This window comes from Pleurodeles waltl, chromosome 10 (assembly GCF_031143425.1).
Source record: "Pleurodeles waltl isolate 20211129_DDA chromosome 10, aPleWal1.hap1.20221129, whole genome shotgun sequence".
Lineage (NCBI taxonomy): Eukaryota > Metazoa > Chordata > Amphibia > Caudata > Salamandridae > Pleurodeles > Pleurodeles waltl.
In genome coordinates, this window is record NC_090449.1 from 921728040 (window position 1) to 921751474 (window position 23435).

Sequence of the window (23435 nt, forward strand, 5' to 3'; positions counted from 1 at the left end):
TGCATTTTGCATTTCCCCCATTCTCCATGAACCATCGAGTTCTCTCGCAAACCATTCGGCAGGACGCAGAATTGATTCTGGTAACACCGTTTTAGAAAGCACAAGCTTGGTTCCCGATGGCTCTGACCTTGTGCTGTGCCACCCCAATTCGAATCCTCCCGTCATGGGACCTGTTATTAGATCCACTGGGGAACCCTCACCCCCTGATTCCAGAGAATCAATTGTTTCTCATGGCTTGGAGAATTGCAGGGACTCTTCTCAGGGTCTGAGAATTTCAGAAGACACTGGATTCTTCCTTTCCCAATCCTTGGCACCTAGTATGCATAAAAGATATGCCTCCGACTGGAGGAGATGGTTGGATTGGTGCAGTCAAAGGAATGTGAATCCCATGGGGGCCCCAGTGCAAATGCTAGCGAACTTCTTATCTCATGTTGCGGCTCAGGGGCTGGCATACAGGACAGTGAATAATTTTAGGTTGGCCATGTCAGCTAAACATCATGTTGAAGGTAATCCAGTAGGGGAGCATCCATTAAATTGTTGTGCGGTGTTCGAATGCTTCGCCGTCCTCTTCCAAAATATTCATCTCTTTGGGATGTGAATGTCATTTTAAAAGTCTTGATGGCTTCGCCGGCTAACGAGGGCCTTGCAAGAAAACAATTATCGGCAAAACTGACTATGCTACTTTGTTTTATCTCATGCAGGAGAGTTTCGGATGTCAAAGCCTTGGACACTGCAGGTAGAGTTTTTACTTCTTCCGAAGTATCTTTTCGCATCTCTAAACATACAAAATCAAATTCTAGATGTATTAGCTATCCAGCTTTCAGGGATAACTCCAAACTTTTTGTGGTAAATTGTTTAAAAACATATGAAGATGTTACTAGAGAGTTGAAAAGAGAAGTACATGGACAATTGTTCATTTCTTTGCAAAAACCTTTTGGCCCAGTTTCTTCGGCAACTCTTGCGAGATGGGTCAGATGGTTGTTGCAAGAAGCAGGCATAGATTTTTCCATTTTTGGAGCTCACTCTGTTTGGGGTGCTATGGCTTCTAAAGCTTTCAGTGCAGGGTCCAGATTGGAAGATATAATTACAGCAGCTGATTGGTCATCAGACTCCACCTTTAATTTGTTCTATCATAAGCCAATTGATGATGTTGTTTCTAATGTGATTGCTCAGCTTTGAACTACCAAAATCCGAAGCCTCCGGTCCTGCCATAGAATCAAAAAATTCTAGCTTACGCGACAAGAAATTTCAATTCTATTAAGGACACGGAGGCGAGGATCATCCCGCCCGGGAACGTTTGATTATTGCCATATATAAAATCAAAGTGGTTTTCCCACCTTGTATGAAATATATTATGTATTAGTATTCATTTGCAATATATGGTTCAAATGTACACAATGCTTTACATTATCAGGATGTTACCGTTTTTCCTTTCTTCTGTTAGATGAGAAATCCACCTGATAGATGTTGGCTCATTCTGGGAAGTATTGGAAGTCTTTGTGTTTTTTCCTGCACCGTTGTGCAATTCCTTCTAGGTTCCTGTTGGGAATATGTTGCTAGTGGACTCAGTTCTCGAGGATAATATGGTTCAAGTTATCTGGTTAGAGACGTAAAAAGAAAGAGGACGGACTTTGCTTGCTTCGGACGTTATAAGAGATAATGCAACCTGATTGGAGGGTCATTATGAGGCTTATGTTGATAGGAAATGTAGTTTTCATGTTTTTACAGTTGTTATTGGCTGCTGTGTGTTGCAGTAAAGATAAGAGATTAGCATAATTCCCGCCTACATGTCCTTAAAAGAATTGAAAATTCTTGTCGCGTAAGCTAGAAAAATGTTGATCCTCATTTAACCTATATAGTGAAACTTCGTTCTAGGAAATGCTACGAGTTCACAGGTACTTCAACATGGCACTCACCGTTCCGTTTTACAAAAAGAACATTTAAATGACAGCGCTCTAGTTCTTTAACTGAACTCGTAGCTCCCAAAGGAGCACCTCATTAGCCTGGCACCGAGGAACAGAACTGAAGTGCTTATTTGGATGCCCAGCTCAATCGTCAAGCTAAAAGACCACCGCGAATTTCTAGATTAGTCTTTTTTCCGAAAAGAGGCAAGCTATGAAATTCAAAAGCACATTTAAAATAGACGACGACAAACTTATTTTACATTCCGAGAAACTCGAAGTCTAATAATATGACATAAAATACTCGTAATTTCTAGTGAATTACTTTCGGCTTTAAAAGAAAGTAACACTTATTTTTCTAGCCTCGTTCAATTTAATCCGTGTTGCTACTAACAAACACGGCCGCTGATTCACTATATTGTTTCCTGTATTCTCGCGTATACAGATGTCTGTGCGTGATGACGTACAATGTAGGCGCCCGTCAGAACATGGAGTCCTAGTGCTTGTTGCAGCATGGTTGATCAAGGGATCTCAGGCAGTAAGGTGTTGCTCGTTGGCGAAACCCAACATGTGCCAGAAAAGTCAGTGGAACTTGGCGGCCTCTCGGGAACAGTGCTGCCCTCCTTCTCAGAAGCCTCTGCGCTGCTTAATAGTCGCTACTCCTGCCTGGTGCTTGACACCCACCGCAGACACATGGCGCTGCCACCTAAATATCTCCGAATGAAGAAAACTGGCATACGAAACCAGCTCAACACCGAGTTGCTTCGATACAGCGAGAGGTAAACCACTAATGGCAACAGATCGCCCTGAGTGTTAATGGTTGAAATGTGATGTAGCCGACATTGGTGCTGCTTTGGGATAGGCAAACCAACATTCTTTTAAATTTACGTTTTGAATCTTTTTACTTTTTTTAAACATTACTTCTTTTAAACTTTAGTTTTTAAATTATTTGTATGCTCACGTGTTAGAGCGCACGTTGGCATTGCTTTGCTTACTGGGAATGAGCTATCGCGCTGGTGTTGGAATGTGACATTACTTTTACGACATTCTCTGCAGTAAGTCTTTCGACCCACTGACTTACCCAGCTTGTATTAGAACTTTTTTGTGACAATTCTCTTGAATTCAGATCTGTAAAGTAGCTTTATTATCTACTTGAACGTTTTTCATCGCAATAGTATCTGGCTTACGGGATACAAACATACTTATATGACAGGTGCCTGTAGGAGTCACACTGCTCTTCGCGTTTGCGACGTTACCCCACTGCGAACGCTTCGAAGCCTATGCCATGCAGTTTACGCGCACAACTCTGCAATTAGTTTATTAATTGTATGTGCTAAACTGAAATGTTAACGTCTCGCAAACAGCTAACACTTGTCTTTCAATCAATCTTGTGTGTTAATGTGTGAAAATAAGTTTCTAAGTTTCGTATCCAGACGTTTCCTTTTCCATTAGCTGTATAATCACATGCACCAAGGCACTGTGTTAGCAGCGATCTTAAATGCTACACCATACGTTACAGTCGTAAAATCTTTTCACTGTGGTCTCTCATGTTATCTTTAAAAGAATCTTGTTTGTCGATTAGTACACGTGACAGACGTCAGTACTCAAGTGACTGCATCTTGTGTCTTGCGTTAAATACACCATTAGTGGTGGTGTTTTTAGGTCCCCCTCCGAACCATCAATCAATAGTCCGTCAGTGTTGCATGTCTAAAAGGATTACGTTTATGCAGTACGCCTGTTCAGAATTTAAGAACGTTGTCTTTTAAATTAGTGAATGTTAAGTCATTAAAACAGAAAATTGTTTTTTAATTATGGTGTAAGCATCATGTGCCCGGTCACTAGTCTTGTGTGATTATACTGCCTTTTCATTCTGAATCACGGTCAGCGTTGTATTGTTGTCATGTATGGAACACGGGAAAGGATCTACTATCGGTAGTTTCTCCATAGAAGGACAGTTATTGTGCTTTGGTAGGTTTGTATCCTGAATTAGTGAACCTTAAATAATCTTGCCTTCTAATGAAGGTTGTTTCCGACAGCTACATCTCGCAAACTATTGCTGTCTACATTTTGTCACCTGTTTCATTTATTTAGAGTAATGGTGATTTATTTATCCAAATCCTAAGTACGTATTGCATTTCTCTGTGGAGCGATCAAAGAAATCATTGATTGATGACCATCTATTTATAGGTTTCTCTAATTTTAACAAAGACAAGGCAGTGATAACAATTTCAAATAGATTGTACTCTATATTAATTGTTGTGGGTCTGCTCAAAAAGCTGCTTCTTTTCCTTTCTTACCACAAGTATATGTTTCAGTGGTTTGTAAGTAAGCAACTTGGTGATCTTCACTGCAGATGTTCTGAAGGCATTACTGCCTGGGTTCCAGTGCGAGAAGGGGGTTGTGTTTGGTCAAGTGGTTTGCCAGAAAATTCTGCTCTGAATAAAAACACTTTGAGTTATTGGACCCATCCCTTGATATCTTTTCAAGATGAGCAATCTACCCTTTAAAGCTGGCTTAATTAATCCTGACTGATAAGTAAACAAAAAGGTCATGTTACAAATGAATACAGATTACTTTATGAAGCTCTAATAAAGTATCACATCTGGGCCTTTACATACTCCTAAAACGTGAACAAATGCTTGGTAGTTTTCTTTTGGAAAGGTGGCAACATCGTAAAATAGGCACAAAAATATACTAGACTCGGTTTTAAGTGGACTGGAACACAGAGTTTCAGGCCCAGTAGTGAGTTAAAATGGACATTGAGACGGGTCCCTCTCGGACCCTGTATTCATGTCCTTAACGTTTCATACAGAACCACTGATCGATTTCCGAACAAGATTAAAATTCATTAAGGTGATCCTGCTTATATTTCACTTTCTTTACTTAATTGCGCAGTCCCTATGAGTATTTGCTTTTTCCAGTATGTTGTGTGTTTTTTTTTTTTTTTTTTTTTTTTTTTTTTTCTTCAGGCAACCTAATACTCTTGTTTAGTGCTTGATGTAAATTGAGTGACATCTTGTAAACAGTTTTTGTTATGAGTGTTTGCTCTTGTTTAAAAGTGCTTCATTTTTTCGCTATCCCTGCATAAAACATGACAAAATGTAATGCTTTAAATAGGCTGGGTAAATGCAGGAACATGGAGGTTTAAATGCAGAACACACTGATATCCACAGTTTACTTGGAATTAAGAGTAATAATTGCATAAGGTGCTAATTATCATGTTCAGTGTATTTCAGTCCCTGTGGTATTGGATTTTATTGGGTCCAGTGCATAGCATATCATCCTTCAAGGCACTCCTAATTGTGGCCTTTGTCTTGTTGCTGAATATTCATCACTATTGCTCAGCCTCTCTTTGGGGTATGGTAATTCTGTGTTAATGTTTTTTTTTCTTCTGATAGTTAACTAGCATTTTTGACTCCCCATTTGGCTCTTGCCTCTTTATAAATGGAGAATTAGGCAGAACGGGCATGGATAGTTCCTTTATGGCAATAGTTCATCGCTACCAGTAGTAACATCTAGCCGATCGACTGCTAGGGGACACCAGCCCAACCTAGCATTGAATGGATGAATTGTTTTAATCCAGTCTGCTGCCTGGAGAAGCTTCTAGGCGAGGAATCTGTTGGGATATGATATCGTCCATCAGAAAAGAGCATATCCATGGAAGGTACCTTATGATTTCCACACCTCTGTGGTATAGAGAAAAAATATCACAGAACCTGTCGGTTTGCGCTCAAGGGAAGCAAGTTTTTATGTTCATTTTGTTCAGTGGACAAGTAGGCCCAATCCCCTGCAGAACTAGCCTGTAGATTGCCAGTTTAAAGTGCCACATTTGAGTTTTCCAGAAGAAGATGGTAAGTTTTGCTTATCAGTTAGTATTAAAGGAGGTCCCTTACTATGGGATTTTGAAACATTATGGAGGAGTCAGAGTGGAACCTTGTAGTCACACATTCATCAAAATTCTCACCCTGTTAGCTAACCTACTAAAAGCATTTGTGCTCCTCCAGATGTCAGATAAGCAAATCTTTGCTCCCCAGCAGAAAGCTCCCACTGGTATTGCATGTATAAATGCTGAAGGTGTGTCTGTGTAGAGGGGGATTCATCCTAGGTAAAGTAGGATTCCAGTCCTGAAGAAAGTCCTGGACCTTTCTTTGGGCCACTAAGAAGGCTGAAACTCGTCACCCAAGTTGGATGTAGGAAACATAATATTTTCTTACATATCCCATATCCCTTTTTAGGTTTCGCCAGCGTAGCGCTTATGCTGTTCTTATGACATTTTTGTACACAATATAAATCTTAAAAGGGGCTTACATCCGGTCCTTTGTTTTCATTGGTTCAAGGGCTTGCCACTTACAGTTCCTTAATTTCTATTGGCTGTAGTATACTCTTTCCTGCGATCACTTCATGCTGGTTATCTGATACAGATCCTAACTGGGCAAGGTACTGTTTCTCCTATGTACTGGATTGTGGGAAATCTATCAGACATAATGAATACAAGCAGTATTAATATACTGATATGACCCTGATTAGGTCCTTCTTTGAACGAAACACGTTGGCTGGTCTGCTGTATGCTACAAACAGAAATTAATAAAATGTGAATGTGACATTGCTTCTCTCTGATACTTGGCTGATGAATTTGATGAACTGGATAGGAAGGAATTTTCCTTTTATTTAGTTGGATTTTCTCTCTCGATTTGGACTACCACTACCCATTAGGGAAGTATTTCTGTATAATTGAGCGTTCCTCTTTAACGCCTTGTTTTATGTCGAGGACTGGTGATTCATAAGCAGTGGATCCCTGGGGAGGGGCTAATTTACACTGGTGCAAGCAAAATTGACCCACCCTGCTTTGGTGTTTGTTGTATACTATTTCCTGCATTTTCCAATGCTTGTTCCTTGTTTCCTCTTATCAGTGTCCAGAGTCCCAAGTACTATTTTCATCCGCTTTTGGGGAACTTTTTTTTAACTTTGTTTTGCCTGCATAGCGCTTGCGCTGTGCTTAGAATTTTTAACACATGCACCCTATATCAGTTCCTGATATAAAATTCTTCCCACTTTCCCCATCAAGGCTGCAGAGTTTAGATTCTCCACTCACAGGTGCACAAGCTTCTCCTTCTCCTGACAGACCGACTGAAGGTAACCCCTCAAGTCATGAGCACAAACTGCACTGGAAAACCATCTAAAGCAGTAGAATGTGTTTCAGACTGCATTAACCTCCCATGGGAAAAACATAAAAATGATGTGTGAACCGTATGTGTTTTTTTCTCACACCATCTTTCTACCTCTATTCTAAGCCAGCCGATCATCCAAATAAATGATTTTTCATTCATAAAGTAATCAAACAGACTAATTGAAAGGCTATTTGTGTGTGAAAGAGTATCTGGTATTTTTGACATGCATTGCAATTTTCATTCACAGAAACAATTTAATTTCCCTGCATGAGAAACCATAACAGGTCCTAAGGTTAAGGCTTTAGTAGAGTTGACATTTAATGCAAAACTCAGTGGTTTATAAGTAAACATTTCTGGATTCTGGAGGAGTGTGCACATGTGTATATAGACGGGAACTTTCAGAATAGGTCACTATTGATTTTTGCCTTTGCTTCTGAAATACTTCACGATGGCATGTGAATATTTTATAGATTATATTCTCACATCTGTGCATTGCACTGTTTCACATATTTTTCTGCCTTATTAAGTACTAAGCCTGTGTAAATGTTACACTGAAGAGAATTAGCAAAGCACAAATGAAGCAATTTTTTGTTGTTAATTCTGAGGTGTGCTGTAAACACTTTTAATATGATCAAATCAATACACTAGATGATGCCATTTCCACACCTTATCATTTTGAACTTTATACGTTTATTAGTAAAACTGTATGTCTGTGCAAATGCAATGGTCATCTCAATTCTCAATTGAAAATATGTCTGTAATGGCAGTGTCCTACCACACCATGCATACCCCACTTTGTGGCACTCTAATCTGCACCATTGCGCTCTACTCTGTACCACTCTACTTCACACCATGTTACTGCACTTTACTCCACTCTACAACACTTCGCTATGTGCTCTCTAATCGGCACCACTCTACTTTTTTCCAATGCACTCTCCTCTACACCCTCCAGTCTAGACCACTTCACTCCACTGTGCCCAGCTCCACTTGCCACCACTCCGCAACACTGCACTCAATGCCACTGCATTCCATGCCAATACTCTCTACACCTATGCACTCATTCTGTACTACTCCACTCTACACCCCTGCATTCTAAGCTAATTCTCTGTATGATACTCTAATCTAGTCTACCCCGCCGGCCTTTAGAGGATTTTTTGGTGAACACTGGATGACCGTAGATGAAGCATGACACCCAGATGAGTGTGTGAGGTCATCCCATATATTTCAATCAATATTAAAGGGTCCTGTAGCCTGAAGTTAGGGACAAAAATGTGTCCTCACAAAGAGTTATCTCCCCATACCGAAGATGCAGAAGTATTTCATTCAGCCTCATACTGGACACGTTTCCCTGATGTGGTTGTGATATTCAGTTGGGAGACTGCAGACATGGGCTTCTCCGTTTCTTCTCTCATTCCCTCTCCCTTTTAAATGCAAAGGTTGGTTATGCATTCATAATGAGAATGTTGCCATAATGTGTCATCTGCTTGCATAGCACCAAAAGTGACAAGTGGATTTGTTTTTCAGAACAAGCAGACTTGTGAACAATTCCATTTCTTGGACAAGTAACATAATGTATACAATTCTACACCCTGCTATTGAAGCATTTAATAGTGATTTGACTTGATGCAAAATTTGTAGTGAAAAAAGGATGAAAGTCATTGTTTTTACTTAATGGAAATGTAATTTTTTTTAATTTTTTTTTAGTCATTTTGTAAAATCAACATAAGTACTAAAGTGTAACGTTACAACACTTTTTCTTCCTTCCTACTTGTAGCCTTAATGGAGTTCCAGTTGCCTACGATGACATCAAAATTGTGGGCGAGTTGGGGGATATTTATGATGACCAAGGATATATTCATCTTACTATTGAAGCCGAATTTGTTATCTTCCGTCCCAGGGCAGGGGAAAAACTTGTGGTATGTTGGTACTTTGCCCCAAATATTTTTTTGTCTATTGTACTTCTTTGTTTTGTTATGTTTTTGTAAATTTTTGTTGAAATGCACATGGAAAAATACATGTTAAACCCAGCTATATAGTTTGCTGAAGTTACTTAAAAATAAAAATAAATAATTTAATCCCATCCATTTCTGAAATACAAATTGACAATCCAAAGAATAAGGTGTTAGACTATCTATTAGCTAGTCTTATCTGGAATCTAATGTAGAATCACCCTTAGAATTTATGTGACAGTAGGTTTATCTTTTCTTCACTTTTGTCTACATCATGTTTCCACAGGCAGCATGCATGTCTAATGGCTTCACAATGACATACCTGTTTAGATCACACCTTATTGTTCTGTGGTGTAAAAGAAGTTAGAGAAAACCTAAATTGTACTAATTGAATTATTTGTATGAAAAAATTTGTTGAAATGATAATGTTCGTAATTTTGTGAATTTGGCAGTAAGTGTGCTGTACTACCATAAATGGGCGAATATTCTTATGCTACCATTGAACACAATGCAATTTGTCAGACATCTTTTGAAAGTAAGGTTCCCAAAACCAAGTTTATGTGCAGCTGCAACATGATTCCTTTGTTTTGGCCCATATAGGCTGGTTTGTTAAGTAAGTTAAATCCTGTCAATGTGTTTCTATTTAAGTTGCTTTCATTTGAAATCTGCAAAACATGAATATCATTTAGCTTTTGCATAAATTTTTCTTGTCATGTGGGTAAACCACTGGATTAAAGTGTTTTGCATCTCCTAGATTTGGCATTGTCATGATTCAAACCTTAGTAATAAAAAAAGAACTCAGCAAGATTGAGATTACATTTTTCTCCCCCCACTTATGATTGTCATGATATTAAGGAATGTAATCCTTTTTTTTTTTGTGTGTGAAGTAAATAAAAAATATACATCAGAATAGACCAACAAGGTGTATTGCTATTATGAAAACACTTTACAAAAAACCCACTCCCTTATAGTCACATAACACCCAAAGATCATTGTCAATAAATTGCAAATAAAATGTTGCACAAAGTCTCCATTAGTGTCTTGAAGCCCAACAGAATAGAGGTATGTGAAAAAAAGTTTCTCCTTACTCCTCCCAATAAAAAGACCAAAAGTTTCCTGAACTTGTCTTAAACCATGCTAGACCCAGAGCTTAATTTGTGCCTTCCCACCATTTCACCTTGCATAAAAACAATGTGGAAATAATTTGGATACCAAGGCAAACTACATATATTTGATGCTGTGACCAAGATTTGAGTATCTAAGTTTTACTTCCCAAATTCCAATGAAAGGTATTGGCATGAAAAGTTATATCCATGTTTGTAAGTTAATACACAGTCTGAATGTAACTGACAGTGGTGAAGTATATGTGCATATTATGGTTTATTAGTTCTGACAAGAAATGTAAACATGAAGTGTTATCTTTGGATTCTGCAAAGGTTTTTGTTTTTCTTTGCTTATCTTTGGAAGTCTTTCTGCCTCATCGACAGCTTCAGTAAGAATATTTCTTCACCTACAGCACAGCTTCAAAGCCCTCTTAGTTTTTGCTTGCCATCATCATACTGGACGCATAGCATGCCCCTCTAGGTTTCTTCTAATCATCCAGTGTCCAGTTTGCTTTATACTGTAAATCCCTTGTAAAGGAAATCCTTACTTAAGTACAGAATATGTTGGAAGGGATAACCAGTTACTGGATTTCCAGCCTCGTTTATGACCTGACTTCATGCTTGTCGTTTCCTTGGGTGATCTGCTGTGAAAGATAAGTGGGGTGCTACTGATCTACCATTTCTTATGATTTAACACCATTGCATACTCCATTCTTTTAGATTCATTGCAGAAGTTGCTCATCAGTTTGATTGTGCGCAAGTACCTTTTTATCTCAGAAACAAGGATGTAATTTTCTCTCATCTAGTATTATGTTCTTTGTTTATGCTGCTGATAACCTAATGCTTTCCCTGTTGTTGATAAGCAGAAGTCATTGTTTGTCTGATTGCAGCCGGCATAGCTCTCAGTAACATATGGGTCAAAGCCAGTTGGTGTAAGCTGGATAGTAGGAAACCTGTCTTGGATGGTTGAAAAATAATATTCTTTTCTATCTATTCCTGACCTGACCTGATGAGTGAAGAATATAGAATGTGTTATATGTGTGTATCTCTTTCTGGTTCTACCACTAAATGCTGGCTAAAAACTAACTCCTTGGGACAGGTTTGTTAAGGCTTGGTCTTTTTTAGAGGCTCTTATGTCCGCATCATTTAAAAACTGTGTTGAATTGTGTTGCTTATCAGATCAATTTTTTTTTTTTTTTTTGAACCTTGTGACTTACAATTTGAAGGATTTTATTACAACAGCGCTACGTAGCGTAAAATATAGTTTATTGCATCAAACTTTTCTTATACATGCTTTTTAGGTCTGGCCAAAAATAAGAGAATGTTAGCGTTTCAAAGGAGTTTATACCATTTATACAGTTTTGAATAAATCAGCCCTGCTCTGTCATTTGTTGTTGTAAGTGGCATTGACTTACTGATTAGCCATTTGTTGATTGCACCTGTCAGACATGAGATTTTCCCTCTTCATACTTGTTGGCTGGTAGAAATAAACTGGGAGGTGCCGTCTTGACATTTCCAGCTCGCAGCAACCATGATAGAATGTGATAAGATCTAAGAAGATTAATGTTGTATCTAGCTTGTGTTGCAGAGTAAATGGAGTGTTTATTTTTGTTTCTATTTTTTTTCGTTATCAAAACACTGGGTAGTTTGTCCGTTTCAGAAATGTAAAAAAGTCATACTGATCATTAAGACTAGAGTGAATAAATGTAGATGACAGTATTTCACTTTTTGATTTACATTTTCAAGAGTATGACTAGTGTCGCAGTTGCTGAGGAATTGTTATATTTCCTACTCGGTCTGATTAGGTGGATTCAAGTCCAACCAAACTGCTTATCAAGGAAAGTCTAACAATATGATTGGAAACTACACACTCTGTGGCTTGACTTGTAAAGAATGCCCTCAAGCTAGGTGTGATTTTGAACTTCCATGCCTCCTGAGATTGTCGCTGGGGTGCATTTTACTTATATGTAGATATGTTGCTCACACACCTTAATCAGTCACCTAAAGTGTTGCTGTTTCTTGTCCCCCGGATCGTTTATGATGCATATTGTCTCTCAATTTAACTAGAGCTCTGAGGGGCAGCTTTCGATTCTTGAACGCATTCTATGGTGTGGTCATTGTTTGAAATACTGATGGAATTTAATAGAGAAGAGAATGAGCTAGTGGAATAATTTTTTGTAGAAAATGCCTTAAAAAACAGGAAGCATAGATTATGTACGAGTATGATAATGCTTAAGTGTAAAGATCTTGAACAGCAAGGCTTGTGGAGACACCCAAAAAGGTGGGGTGTAGTTCTCTCAATTTATAGACATTTCCAAAAACAGACTGGACCGGTTTGTAACTCTGAACTTGTAAGTCCCAAGAGTGGCGCACTGCTTCTAGAATTGAGGGACATGAAAGTTGAGCTTTCCAGCTTCAGTTGGTAAGTAACCTGAAATTAACATTAGAAAAATATATAAAGCATGAATGTCTGACTGTTAAATCGCAGATAGTCCACCTGCCTTGACAATGCCGGCACACAGATTGCCTGGCTTTGTTGTGAACCATTTGCCTTCTCCTTTTTTTTTTTTGTTGTTTTTGCTTAAGCTGTTATTTGGCTGCTGACTGACTAAGAAAGACTTGTGCATACTCTCTCGCCTTTACAGTAGGTAGGGAATTACCCTCTCTTCATGTAATTTAAATTTAGTTAAACACACCAGGATTATGCCAAATCTTTCTTTACTAGTTTAATAACAGCCAAACCAGTACAAAAACTAAAATACACACAACACCATGGGATAAAACTGCAAATCATCTGGCACAAAACAATCAAAGAATTCTGCACATCAGGAGGTCAGAACACCGTGTTCTGTGCTTGCATCACAACAGGTAGAGAGGATAATGCTGTGTGGGTGGTCAGGCATTCGTTCATGTGCAGGATCCAAGCCTGGTGGAAACAGGGTGGACCAAAGAACGGCGATCTCCTGCAACAGACATCACGTGGTTCGGTCTGCCTGAAATGTCTTGGAAGCAATTAAGGATCTACCCTCAAAAGTTTGCATGCCAGCCAAGGCAGCAGAACATCCTGATTATACACCTGTGTGTGGCGGGGGGGACAGCAATGACCTGGTCCACCTGGCAGGAGGGAGCTTCTGGCTCGAGTTAGGATTGATTTAACAGAGGCATCAGTTATTTGGCAGCACTGCCCTAGTCTGGTCAGAGATCATTCCAAGGCAGAAATGGAGGTGTGCTTGGTCAACAGCTCTGGATAAACTGAGAAAGAAATTGAACGTGGCAGTGACATTTTTAATCGAAAAGGGATGGGCGAGTGTTGGACCTGGCTTTTTGACAGGGACATCCCCAAACTTTTTGCCTCCTTCCTCCTATTTTTTCTGACCTGTTGTTGTTGGCTTTTGACCTCTGGGCACTTTACCACTGCTAACTAGTGCTAAAGTGCATATGCTCTCTGTGTAAATTGTACTATTGATTGGTTTATCCATGATTGACTATTTAATTTACTTGTAAGTCCCTAGTAGAGTGCACTACATGTGCCTAGGGCATGTAGATTAAATGCTACTAGTGGGCCTGCAGCACTGGTTGTGCCTCCCACCTCAGTAGCCCCTTAACCTTGTCTCAGGCCTGCCATTGCAAGGCCTGTGTGTGCAGTTTCACTGCCACTTCGACTTGGCATTTAAAGGTACTTGCCAAGCCTAGAACTCCCCTTTTTCTATACATTAGTCACCCCTAATGTGTGCCCTAGGTAACCCCTAGAGCAGGGTGCTGTGTGGGTAAAAGGCAGGACATGTACTTGTGTGGTTATATGTCCTGTTAGTGTAAAACTCCTAAATTCGTTTTTACACTACTGTGAGGCCTGCTCCCTTCATAGGCTAACATTGGGGCTGCTCTCATACATTGTTGAAGTGGCAGCTGCTGATCTGAAAGGAGCAGGAAGGTCATATTTAGTATGGCCAGAATGGTAATATAAAATCCTGCTGACTGGCGAAGTCGGATTTAATATTACTATTCTAGAAATGCCACTTTTAGAAAGTGAGCATTTCTTTGCACTAAAACCTTGTTGTGCCCTTCAATCCACGTCTGGCTAGGTTTAGTTGACAGCTCCTTGTGCATTCACTCAGACACACCCCAAACACAGGGTACTCAGCCTCACTTGCATACATCTGCATTTTGAATGGGTCTTCCTGGGCTGGGAGGGTGGAGGGCCTGCCCTCACACAAAGGGCTGCCACACCCCCCACTGGGACTCTGGCAGACCGGATTGAACTGAAAGGGGGCTTGGTGCATTTCTTAGACACTCTTTGAAGTCACCCCCACTTCAAAGGCACAACTTAGTATAAAACAGGGCCTCTGCCCTACCTTATCAGACACTTGCTGGAGAAGAAACCTGAACCAGAAACTACATCCTGCCAAGAAGAACTGCCTGGCTGCTCAAAGGACTCACCTGTCTGCTTTTCTACAAAGGACTGCTGCCTTGCTGTTGGCCTGCTGCCTTGCTGAACTCTTGTCTGGCTGTAAAAGTGCTCTCCAAGGGCTTGGATAGAGCTTGCCTCCTGTTCCCTGAAGTCTCAGGACCAAAAAGACTTCTCTCTTCCACTTGGACGCTCCGTGCGCCGAAATTTTCGACGCACAGCTTGTTCCGCGGCAAGAAAAACGCTGCACACCGACGCCTTCGGGACGACCGAAACTTTAACGCACGGCCTCGCAAGGACAACGCCGCCCGACTTCCAAGGAGAAATCGACGCGACACCTGCCGTGAGATCGAAATTTCGACGCGCAGCCGGAAAACAAGCAGGAAAATCCACGCACAGACCCGGGACATCTGGTACTCCCCGTGACCCACAGAAAGAGACTGTCCGCGCACCGGAAAACGACGCACGACTTCCCGCGTGGAAAATAAAGACGCAAGTCTGTGTGTGCTGAGGAGAAATCGACGCCCACACCAGTTTTCCATGTTTCTCTTCTCCTGTGGCCCTCTGAGGAGATTTTCCACCAGAAACCAGGTACTTTGTGTTTGAAAGAGTCTTTAGAAAGCAAACAAAGACTTAAGACACTTTATATCACTTTTCAGTGATATCTTTACAAATTCATATTGCAACTTTGATCGTTTTGACCTGCAAATACCCAGATAAATATTATATATTTTTCTAAACACTGTGTGGTGTATTTTTGTGGTGTTATATTATGGTATTGTATGATTTATTGCACAAATGCTTTACACATTGCCTTCTAAGTTAAGCCTGACTGCTCGTGCCAAGCTACCGGGGGGTGAGCACAGGCTGATTTTGGATTGTGTGTGACTTACCCTGACTAGAGTGAGGGTTCTTGCTTGGACAGAGGGCAACCTGACTGCCAACCAAAAACCCCATTTCTAACATTGGTGATCAGCGGTGAGGATAGGACTTGTGTTTGTGCAGTGACATACAGTAGCTAAGTATTTCACTACCTACCCACAGTTGAAGGTCAACTTAATTTTTCATCTTTTTTTGGCTTTTGATTCTCTGATGTCCTCCTGGATATACTATTGATATTTTGGACTTTGGATTTTGGTTTTTGCTGGTAAGATCTTATCAGAATGGGATTGCTTACCTACTCATTCTTTGTTCGTACTGACCACCTCACTAAGGCTGACCTAAGGAAGCTTTGCAGAAAATGGGGCCTTCCTGTAGCAAGGAGATCTACTAAGGCGGAGATGCTACATAACTACATAGTCTGGGGGGAGGAAAGATGGGCAGAGAGAGAGGCAGCAAGAAACCAAATGACTAAGTACCCCTCAGATGAGGAGGAGGACTACGCACATGAGGAGGAAGACTGCTCACATGAGGAGGAAGACTACTCGGATGAGGAAAGAGACCCAGAGATAGATGAATGGCTCCGAGGCCAAAGGTGACAGGAGCAACAATTAGAGGAGTATCTTGCAAGGGTTGAGGCAAAAAGACTCTTAGTCCTGGAAGAAGAACAGATTGCAGCTCAAGAGCTGAGCTGTAAAGAGCTGAAACTGGAGGCCGGAAGGGCTGAGTCCAGTTCAGATGGTGGCAGCAAAAATCTTGCATCCGGTACTGCTGAAGAAGGGCACAAGCCCAGAGATGGGGTGCCCAACTTGAAGAAGGGAGTTGACACACCCCAGGTGGTTCAAGGTTATGAGGTAGTTCCCGTTATGCACAGGGTCCCTGAGAAGGATTGGGGAACTGGCACAGGGAGTCATATTCCTACTGGGGGGAGGGACACTTTACTGGCTCTAGCAGAGAGTGACAGAGAAAAGGGTTCCCCCTTAGTGGACGTCCTGGATATAGAGTGTAGAGACATCCCAGAAGAGTATGGGTTGAGTGTCAGGGACAGTCAGATACTGTCTCACCAGTCTCAGAAGGGTGATGTAGAGTGCTTTTTCAAGGTTGAGTCACTGGATGGTTGGGTGAAGGGTACTGTGGTTATTACCTGTGAAAAGCAGAGTGATGTAATTGCTGGAGAGCATATGTCTGGTCCTTATTTTCCAGAGCTACGCCAACACCAGGTGGAGTGTGAGTTCTCTGACCCCAGGGAACTTACAATGGAGGCAGACTTCTGGGTGAGTACCAGAGAGTCTGAAGAGGCATTTGGGGGTGCTCCTGAAGGGTGTGGTCTAGATGTTTCCCAACCGAGTGAGGTGGGAAAGGATTGTAGTGTCCTAGGTAGGTCCCAGGTCCTAAAGGGTTCCATGAGGGAACACCAGGAGGGAAGCCTAGCCTGTACCGTAGGGCCACCTTTTGAGAGAAGCCACACAGTGTCAGAAGAACTTGGGGGGGGGGGGGGGAGGGTGACTGTAGCCAGCATCCCAACAGTTCTGGTGTCTGGCAGTACCCCTCCTAGTGAGGGGGTGCAGAAGTCCAGACATAGGGTTGAGAGGGGGTTGCAGACCCCAGTGGAGGACCTTGAGAGTCAAGGGTCAGCTCTGAGAGCAGAGCCCCCCAGGAATGACCCAGGTGAAACCGTTTCTGGTTTGGGGGAAACCCAGACTCTGCCGGATGGGCAGAGGTCGGGAGACCTGCGCCAACCAGACTCTTGTGTGGCCCTTGGGGACGGTGTGTCCCTTGTGGGGGGTGAGAGTGCCCCCCAGGAAGTCCTGGCATGCCAGGCAAAGATTCAACCTCAGGGTGGTGATTCTGGGTTGGATACCCAGGTTCAGAGGTTAAACTCTGACCTGGTGGGAGGTAGGTGTGCCTCCCAAGAAGTCCTGCTGTGCCAGGCAATTGCCCAACCTCAGGGTGGTGACCCTGGGTTGGGGAACCAGGCTCAGAGGTTAAACTCTGACCTGGTGGGAGGTAGGTGTGCCTCCCTGGAAGTCCTGGCCTGCCAGGCAATGGTTCATCCTCAGGGTGGTGACTCTGGGTTGGCTAACCAGGTTCAGAGGTTAAACTCTGACCTGGTGGGAGGTAGGTGTGCCTCCCAGAGAGTCCTGGTGTGCCAGGCAATTGCCCATCCTCAGGGTGGTGGCCCTGGGTTGGAGAACCAGGCTCAGAGGTTAAACTCTGACCTGGTGGGAGGTAGGTGTGCCTCCCTGAAAGTCCTGCTATGCCAGGCAGTTGTCCAACCTCAGGGTGTTGACTCTGGGTTGGATAACCGGGTTCAGAGGTTAAACTCTGACCTGGTGGGAGGTAGGTGTGCCCCCCAGAAAGTCCTGGTGTACCAGGCAGTTGTCCAACCTCAGGGTGGTGACCCTAGGTTGGAGAACCAGGTCCAGAGGTTAAACTCTGACCTGGTGGAGGGTCAGTGTGCCCTCCAGGAAGGCCTGGCGTGCCAGGCGATGGTTCAACTTCAGGGTGGTGACTCTGAGTTGGATGGCCAAGTTCAGAGGTTAAACTCTGACCTGGTGGAGGGTCAGTGTGCCCTCCAGGAAGTCCTGGCGTGCCAGGCAATTGTTCAACTTCAGGGTGGTGACTCTGAGTTGAATGGTCAGGTGCAGAGGTTAAACTCTGACCTGGTGGGGTGTAGGTGTGCCTCCCAGAAAGTCCTGGTTTGCCAGGCAGTGATCCAGTCTGAGGGTACAGACCCTGGGCTGGAAGACCAGGTTCAGGGTTTCCCCCCGGACCTGGTGGGAGGGGCTTCTGATAACAGTGCCCCTACCATGTTGTCTTCTGAGGAGGCCACTCCTAGTTGGAGGGTGCTGGACCCCAGAAGGGAGGGCAGGGGGAGGGAAGCGTCACCCCGGGCCCTAGTCCAACCTGAAGGTACAGACCCCAGGTTGGAGGGTCAGTTGCATGTTAACAGCCCTGCACTGGTGGAGGAATGGTACAGGGCGACTTCTATAAGCACCCTGACCATGTTGGACTCTGGGGGTACCGCTCCAGGAGGGAGGGTACAGAGCCCCAGAGGGGAGGACCAGGTTCAGGCTGTCATCCCTGACCTGGTGGAAGGGAGAGTGGTTAAAGGGTGCCCAGCACCTGGGGCTACCGCCCCCCACTCTCCACAGCCACAGTGGTGGAAGAGCTTTGAGAGGCCTGGGGCCTGGCTCTAATCCCTGGCAACTGTCTGTAACCACTGTGGCTTGGTGTCCGGGTGGACAGAGTTATCCCTGGGGAGGGGACAAGTGTCACACCCCGGGGGTAGAGTGGGCAACACCACTGTGTTGGTCATGGTGGTACTATCCTGCTCCTGGGATACATCTGTAAGCAAAGGAAGGTTAGGTGCTGCACAGATGGGATCCGCAGGTAAGGAGAAAGGTTCCCCATGGGTTGGCTTAGTGGGCCCTGAGAGTATGGACAGAGGGATCCAATTGGAGTCAAGAAGGCGAAGAACTGGAGCATGCCCCTGCTGTTGTGGGCCTGGGTCCTTGTTCTATCGCCTCAAACAGGGAAGTACATCAGGATAGTGATTGCTCTCCCCTGGCTTTAGGCTGGTGGGGGGTCATGTTGGACCTGGCTTTTTGACAGGGACATCCCCAAACTTTTTGCCTCCTTCCTCCTATTTTTTCTGACCTGTTGTTGTTGGCTTTTGACCTCTGGGCACTTTACCACTGCTAACCAGTGCTAAAGTGCATATGCTCTCTGTGTAAATTGTACTATTGATTGGTTTATCCATGATTGACTATTTAATTTACTTGTAAGTCCCTAGTAGAGTGCACTACATGTGCCTAGGGCATGTAGATTAAATGCTACTAGTGGGCCTGCAGCACTGGTTGTGCCACCCACCTCAGTAGCCCCTTAACCTTGTCTTAGGCCTGCCATTGCAAGGCCTGTGTGTGCAGTTTCACTGCCACTTCAACTTGGCATTTAAAGGTACTTGCCAAGCCTAGAACTCCCCGTTTTCTATACATAAGTCACCCCTAATGTGTGCCCTAGGTAACCCCTAGAGCAGGGTGCTGTGTGGGTAAAAGGCAGGACATGTACTTGTGTGGTTATATGTCCTGGTAGTGTAAAACTCCTAAATTCGTTTTTACACTACTGTGAGGCCTGCTCCCTTCATAGGCTAACATTGGGGCTGCTCTCATACATTGTTGAAGTGGCAGCTGCTGATCTGAAAGGAGTAGGAAGGTCATATTTAGTATGGCCAGAATGGTAATATAAAATCCTTCTGACTGGCGAAGTCGGATTTAATATTACTATTCTAGAAATGCCACTTTTAGAAAGTGAGCATTTCTTTGCACTAAAACCTTGTTGTGCCCTTCAATCCACGTCTGGCTAGGTTTAGTTGGCAGCTCCTTGTGCATCCACTCAGACACACCCCAAACACAGGGTACTCAGCCTCACTTGCATACATCTGCATTTTGAATGGGTCTTCCTGGGCTGGGAGGGTGGAGGGCCTGCCCTCACACAAAGGACTGCCACACCCCCTACTGGGACTCTGGCAGACAGGATTGAACTGAAAGGGGGCTTGGTGCATTTCTTAGACACTCTTTGAAGTCACCCCCACTTCAAAGGCACAACTTAGTATAAAACAGGGCCTCTGCCCTACCTCATCAGACACTTGCTGGAGAAGAAACCTGAACCAGAAACTACATCCTGCCAAGAAGAACTGCCTGGCTGCTCAAAGGACTCACCTGTCTGCTTTTCTACAAAGGACTGCTGCCTTGCTGTTGGCCTGCTGCCTTGCTGAACTCTTGTCTGGCTGTAAAAGTGCTCTCCAAGGGCTTGGATAGAGCTTGCCTCCTGTTCCCTGAAGTCTCAGGACCAAAAAGACTTCTCTCTTCCACTTGGACGCTCCGTGCGCCAAAATTTTCGACGCACAGCTTGTTCCGCGGCAAGAAAAACGCTGCACACCGACGCTGATCGACGCGACGCCTTCGGGACGACCGAAACTTTGACGCACGGCTTTGCAAGGACAACGCCACCCGACTTCCTAGGAGAAATCGACGCGACGCCTGCCGTGAGATCAAAACTTTGACGCACGGCCTCGCAAGGACAACGCCGCCCGACTTCCAAGGAGAAATCGACGCGACACCTGCCGTGAGATCAAAACTTTGACGCACGGCCTCGCAGGGACAACGCCGCCCAACTCCCAAAGAGAAATCGACGCGACGCCTGCCGTGAGATCGAAATTTCGACGCGCAGCCCCACAGAACGACGCGCAGCCGGAAAACAAGCAGGAAAATCCACGCACAGACCCCGGGACATCTGGTACTCCCCGTGACCCACAGAAAGAGACTGTCCGCGCGCCGGAAAACGACGCACGACTTCCCGCGTGGAAAATAACGACGCAAGTCTGTGTGTGCTGAGGAGAAATCGACGCCCACACCAGCTTTCCACGTATCTCTTCTCCTGTGGCCCTCTGGTACTTTGTGTTTGAAAGAGACTTTGTTTGCTTTCTAAAGACTTAAGACACTTTATATCACTTTTCAGTGATATCTTTACAAATTCATATTGCAACTTTGATCGTTTTGACCTGCAAATACCCAGATAAATATTATATATTTTTCTAAACACTGTGTGGTGTATTTTTGTGGTGTTATATTATGGTATTGTATGATTTATTGCACAAATGCTTTACACATTGCCTTCTAAGTTAAGCCTGACTGCTCGTGCCAAGCTACCGGGGGGTGAGCACAGGCTGATTTTGGATTGTGTGTGACTTACCCTGACTAGAGTGAGGGTTCTTGCTTGGACAGAGGGCAACCTGACTGCCAACCAAAAACCCCATTTCTAACAGCGAGCATCTGACATCAATCTACAGAAGCCGGAATACTTTCACAGTGACGGCATACACTTGTTCCCGAAGGAAAAGCAGGTGTTAAGGTCCAATTTATGGGCAGCCATGAGACTAGCTGGCTTGAAATGAATGGACAGGGAGGAGCCACCACTGGGCAGTAACACACTGGTGGTGTGGCATGAAGGAACTCTAGGATGATGGGGAGGCTACATCCGACACGGCGGGTGGCAGGGCTATGCACCTTGGGATTCCTTACGGTTAGGTAACAGTCAGGGAAGGGTGGTATACAAAACACCAAGCTTGCAGCCCAGGTCCACCGGAGGGTAGGACACAACGAACAATCAGAGGTAGCGAGGTAAACCTTCAAAGGCTAAAATGAGTACCCCAACCCACACAGAAGGAGAAACACCAGCACAAAGACTCTAGTTCCTCACAGAACTTTGGATTGCCTTACGGCAAGTTGATTTTTGATTGGCAGGTGCTTACAAGGCAGTTATGCAGTGAGTGATTTTTGGCCTTTCAGAGTTGGTTTATCATACAAGTGTCAAATTGATTTATGAAGATGGGTCATAAAAATGTCAAAATGATTTATGATATGCATGTCAAAAATTATTTCTGGCCCCTGATAAAATATCTGGAAGGGGCAGGTGCTGTAAATCAATGTTAAATAAACCGGCCAATATTTCCAACCTACCAAAAGATCTGTGTACATCATTGTTTGGGAGTAGGCCGCATGCAGGGTTTGGAGTGAAGGACCCAGACCCGTAAGGGGAGCTAGAGGGCCAGAGCATAAACCCCGCTAAGGCCCAGGAAAAGAGCTTGTTTGGGATTGGAAAGAGTGCAAAAAGAGACAATGGACCCGGGAAATGGCACCCCTGCCCCCTTGATCTCCCAATTAACACTTTCTAGATCCTTACCTCTTATATCCCTCCGTTATTCTACACAGTCCAACTAACAGACTCGCATGTCCACCGCTCGCTTAAATGAAATCCTAGTTCCCTATGCTAAGCCACCACTAATTCTTTTGGGTTCTGGAGTAGCACACTACTTGCAGAAAAGCACTTCGGCTCTTTGGTGGTAGTAAGCGCTATGATTATAATTACAGATTGCTAACTCATTACACTTGACAGTATGCCAACAACCAGCACATCCACATAGTGATCTCTTTTTTAAGAGTACCATCTACTTATGATTCCCCCCCCCCTTTTTTTTTTTGTGCCCGTTTTACTTTTTCATTAATTGTAGGACCACATCTCTTTCAAAGCTTTCCTGTACATTGACTTGTTCAAATTGTAAATGTAGAAAAGCCCTGTGGCCTGAGAAAGATTTGTGACACAGTCGAAGTTTGTTTGGAATTGTGTAAAGACGTAAAGGTAAGAGGAGGGGTGCTGCTAGTTTTTAAAAGAATCTATACAAGTCAAAAACAACAGAACAAAAACAGCACAACAGAGGATCAGAATAACACCCCCACAAAAAAACCTGTGCTACAATAGGTCACATTGCCACTGGAGAACAGCACACTAAAGCATAACCATGATACAATAATAAAACATGACAGCAGATACACTCAGCAGTCATTAAATTGTTTTATGGTATTGTGTTTCTTTAATGTGGTGGATTTCCTTTTTTTTTTTTTTTTTTTTTTTTTGTGGTGGTGGTGGTGGTGGTGTGTCTGAACACTAGTTTTCTACTTAAACCTCTACAAACACTTAGGTAACATAAAGCTACCTCAGTAAAACCACTCACGATGCAGTGCTGAAAGGCTGCACTAAACTGTACACAGTGAAGTTATAGTTAGTGACAATTTTCTAAAATTGCCAACAGAACTGTCTTTGATACTGAGAAGGGACAATGGTCACGATTGAATAGTATTAGAGCGTCTTAAAAGCTTGTTACCAAGAGCTGCTGTTTTGTTTTTTTCTTTCATAAGACTGCTGCAGTTAGCCTCTTAGTGCCCTGTTTATGGATCAGGTAAATCATATTGAGAAACCGTATTACTAAAACCTGTCATGAGTAATATAAATCTCTTTTAGTGAGCTGTTAATTTGGGTCATGGAGAGGACTGCAAAGCAAATTATATTCCAGAGACCATTTAGTGCATATCTATTGCAGTGAGGAAAATAGAAACATCTGAGAGATCTAGTGCTCCTTATCAGCTGTCTATTATTGTAGTCGCATACAAGCTAAAACGTAATCTTGCCAC

General features: G+C 43.3%; 1 protein-coding gene across 1 annotated transcript in view; it reads left to right on the forward strand.

Moving 5' to 3' along the window:
• Positions 1 to 2022: 2022 nt before the first annotated feature.
• POLR1F (RNA polymerase I subunit F) overlaps positions 2023 to 23435 on the forward strand; it is a 28592-nt gene continuing 7179 nt past the window's right edge. The window contains exons 1-2 of the mRNA XM_069211691.1: positions 2023 to 2680; positions 8844 to 8985. Of these exons, the coding sequence (XP_069067792.1) occupies positions 2415 to 2680; positions 8844 to 8985 (408 nt within the window). The 5' untranslated portion in view covers positions 2023 to 2414. The remainder of the gene's footprint in view (positions 2681 to 8843; positions 8986 to 23435) is intronic.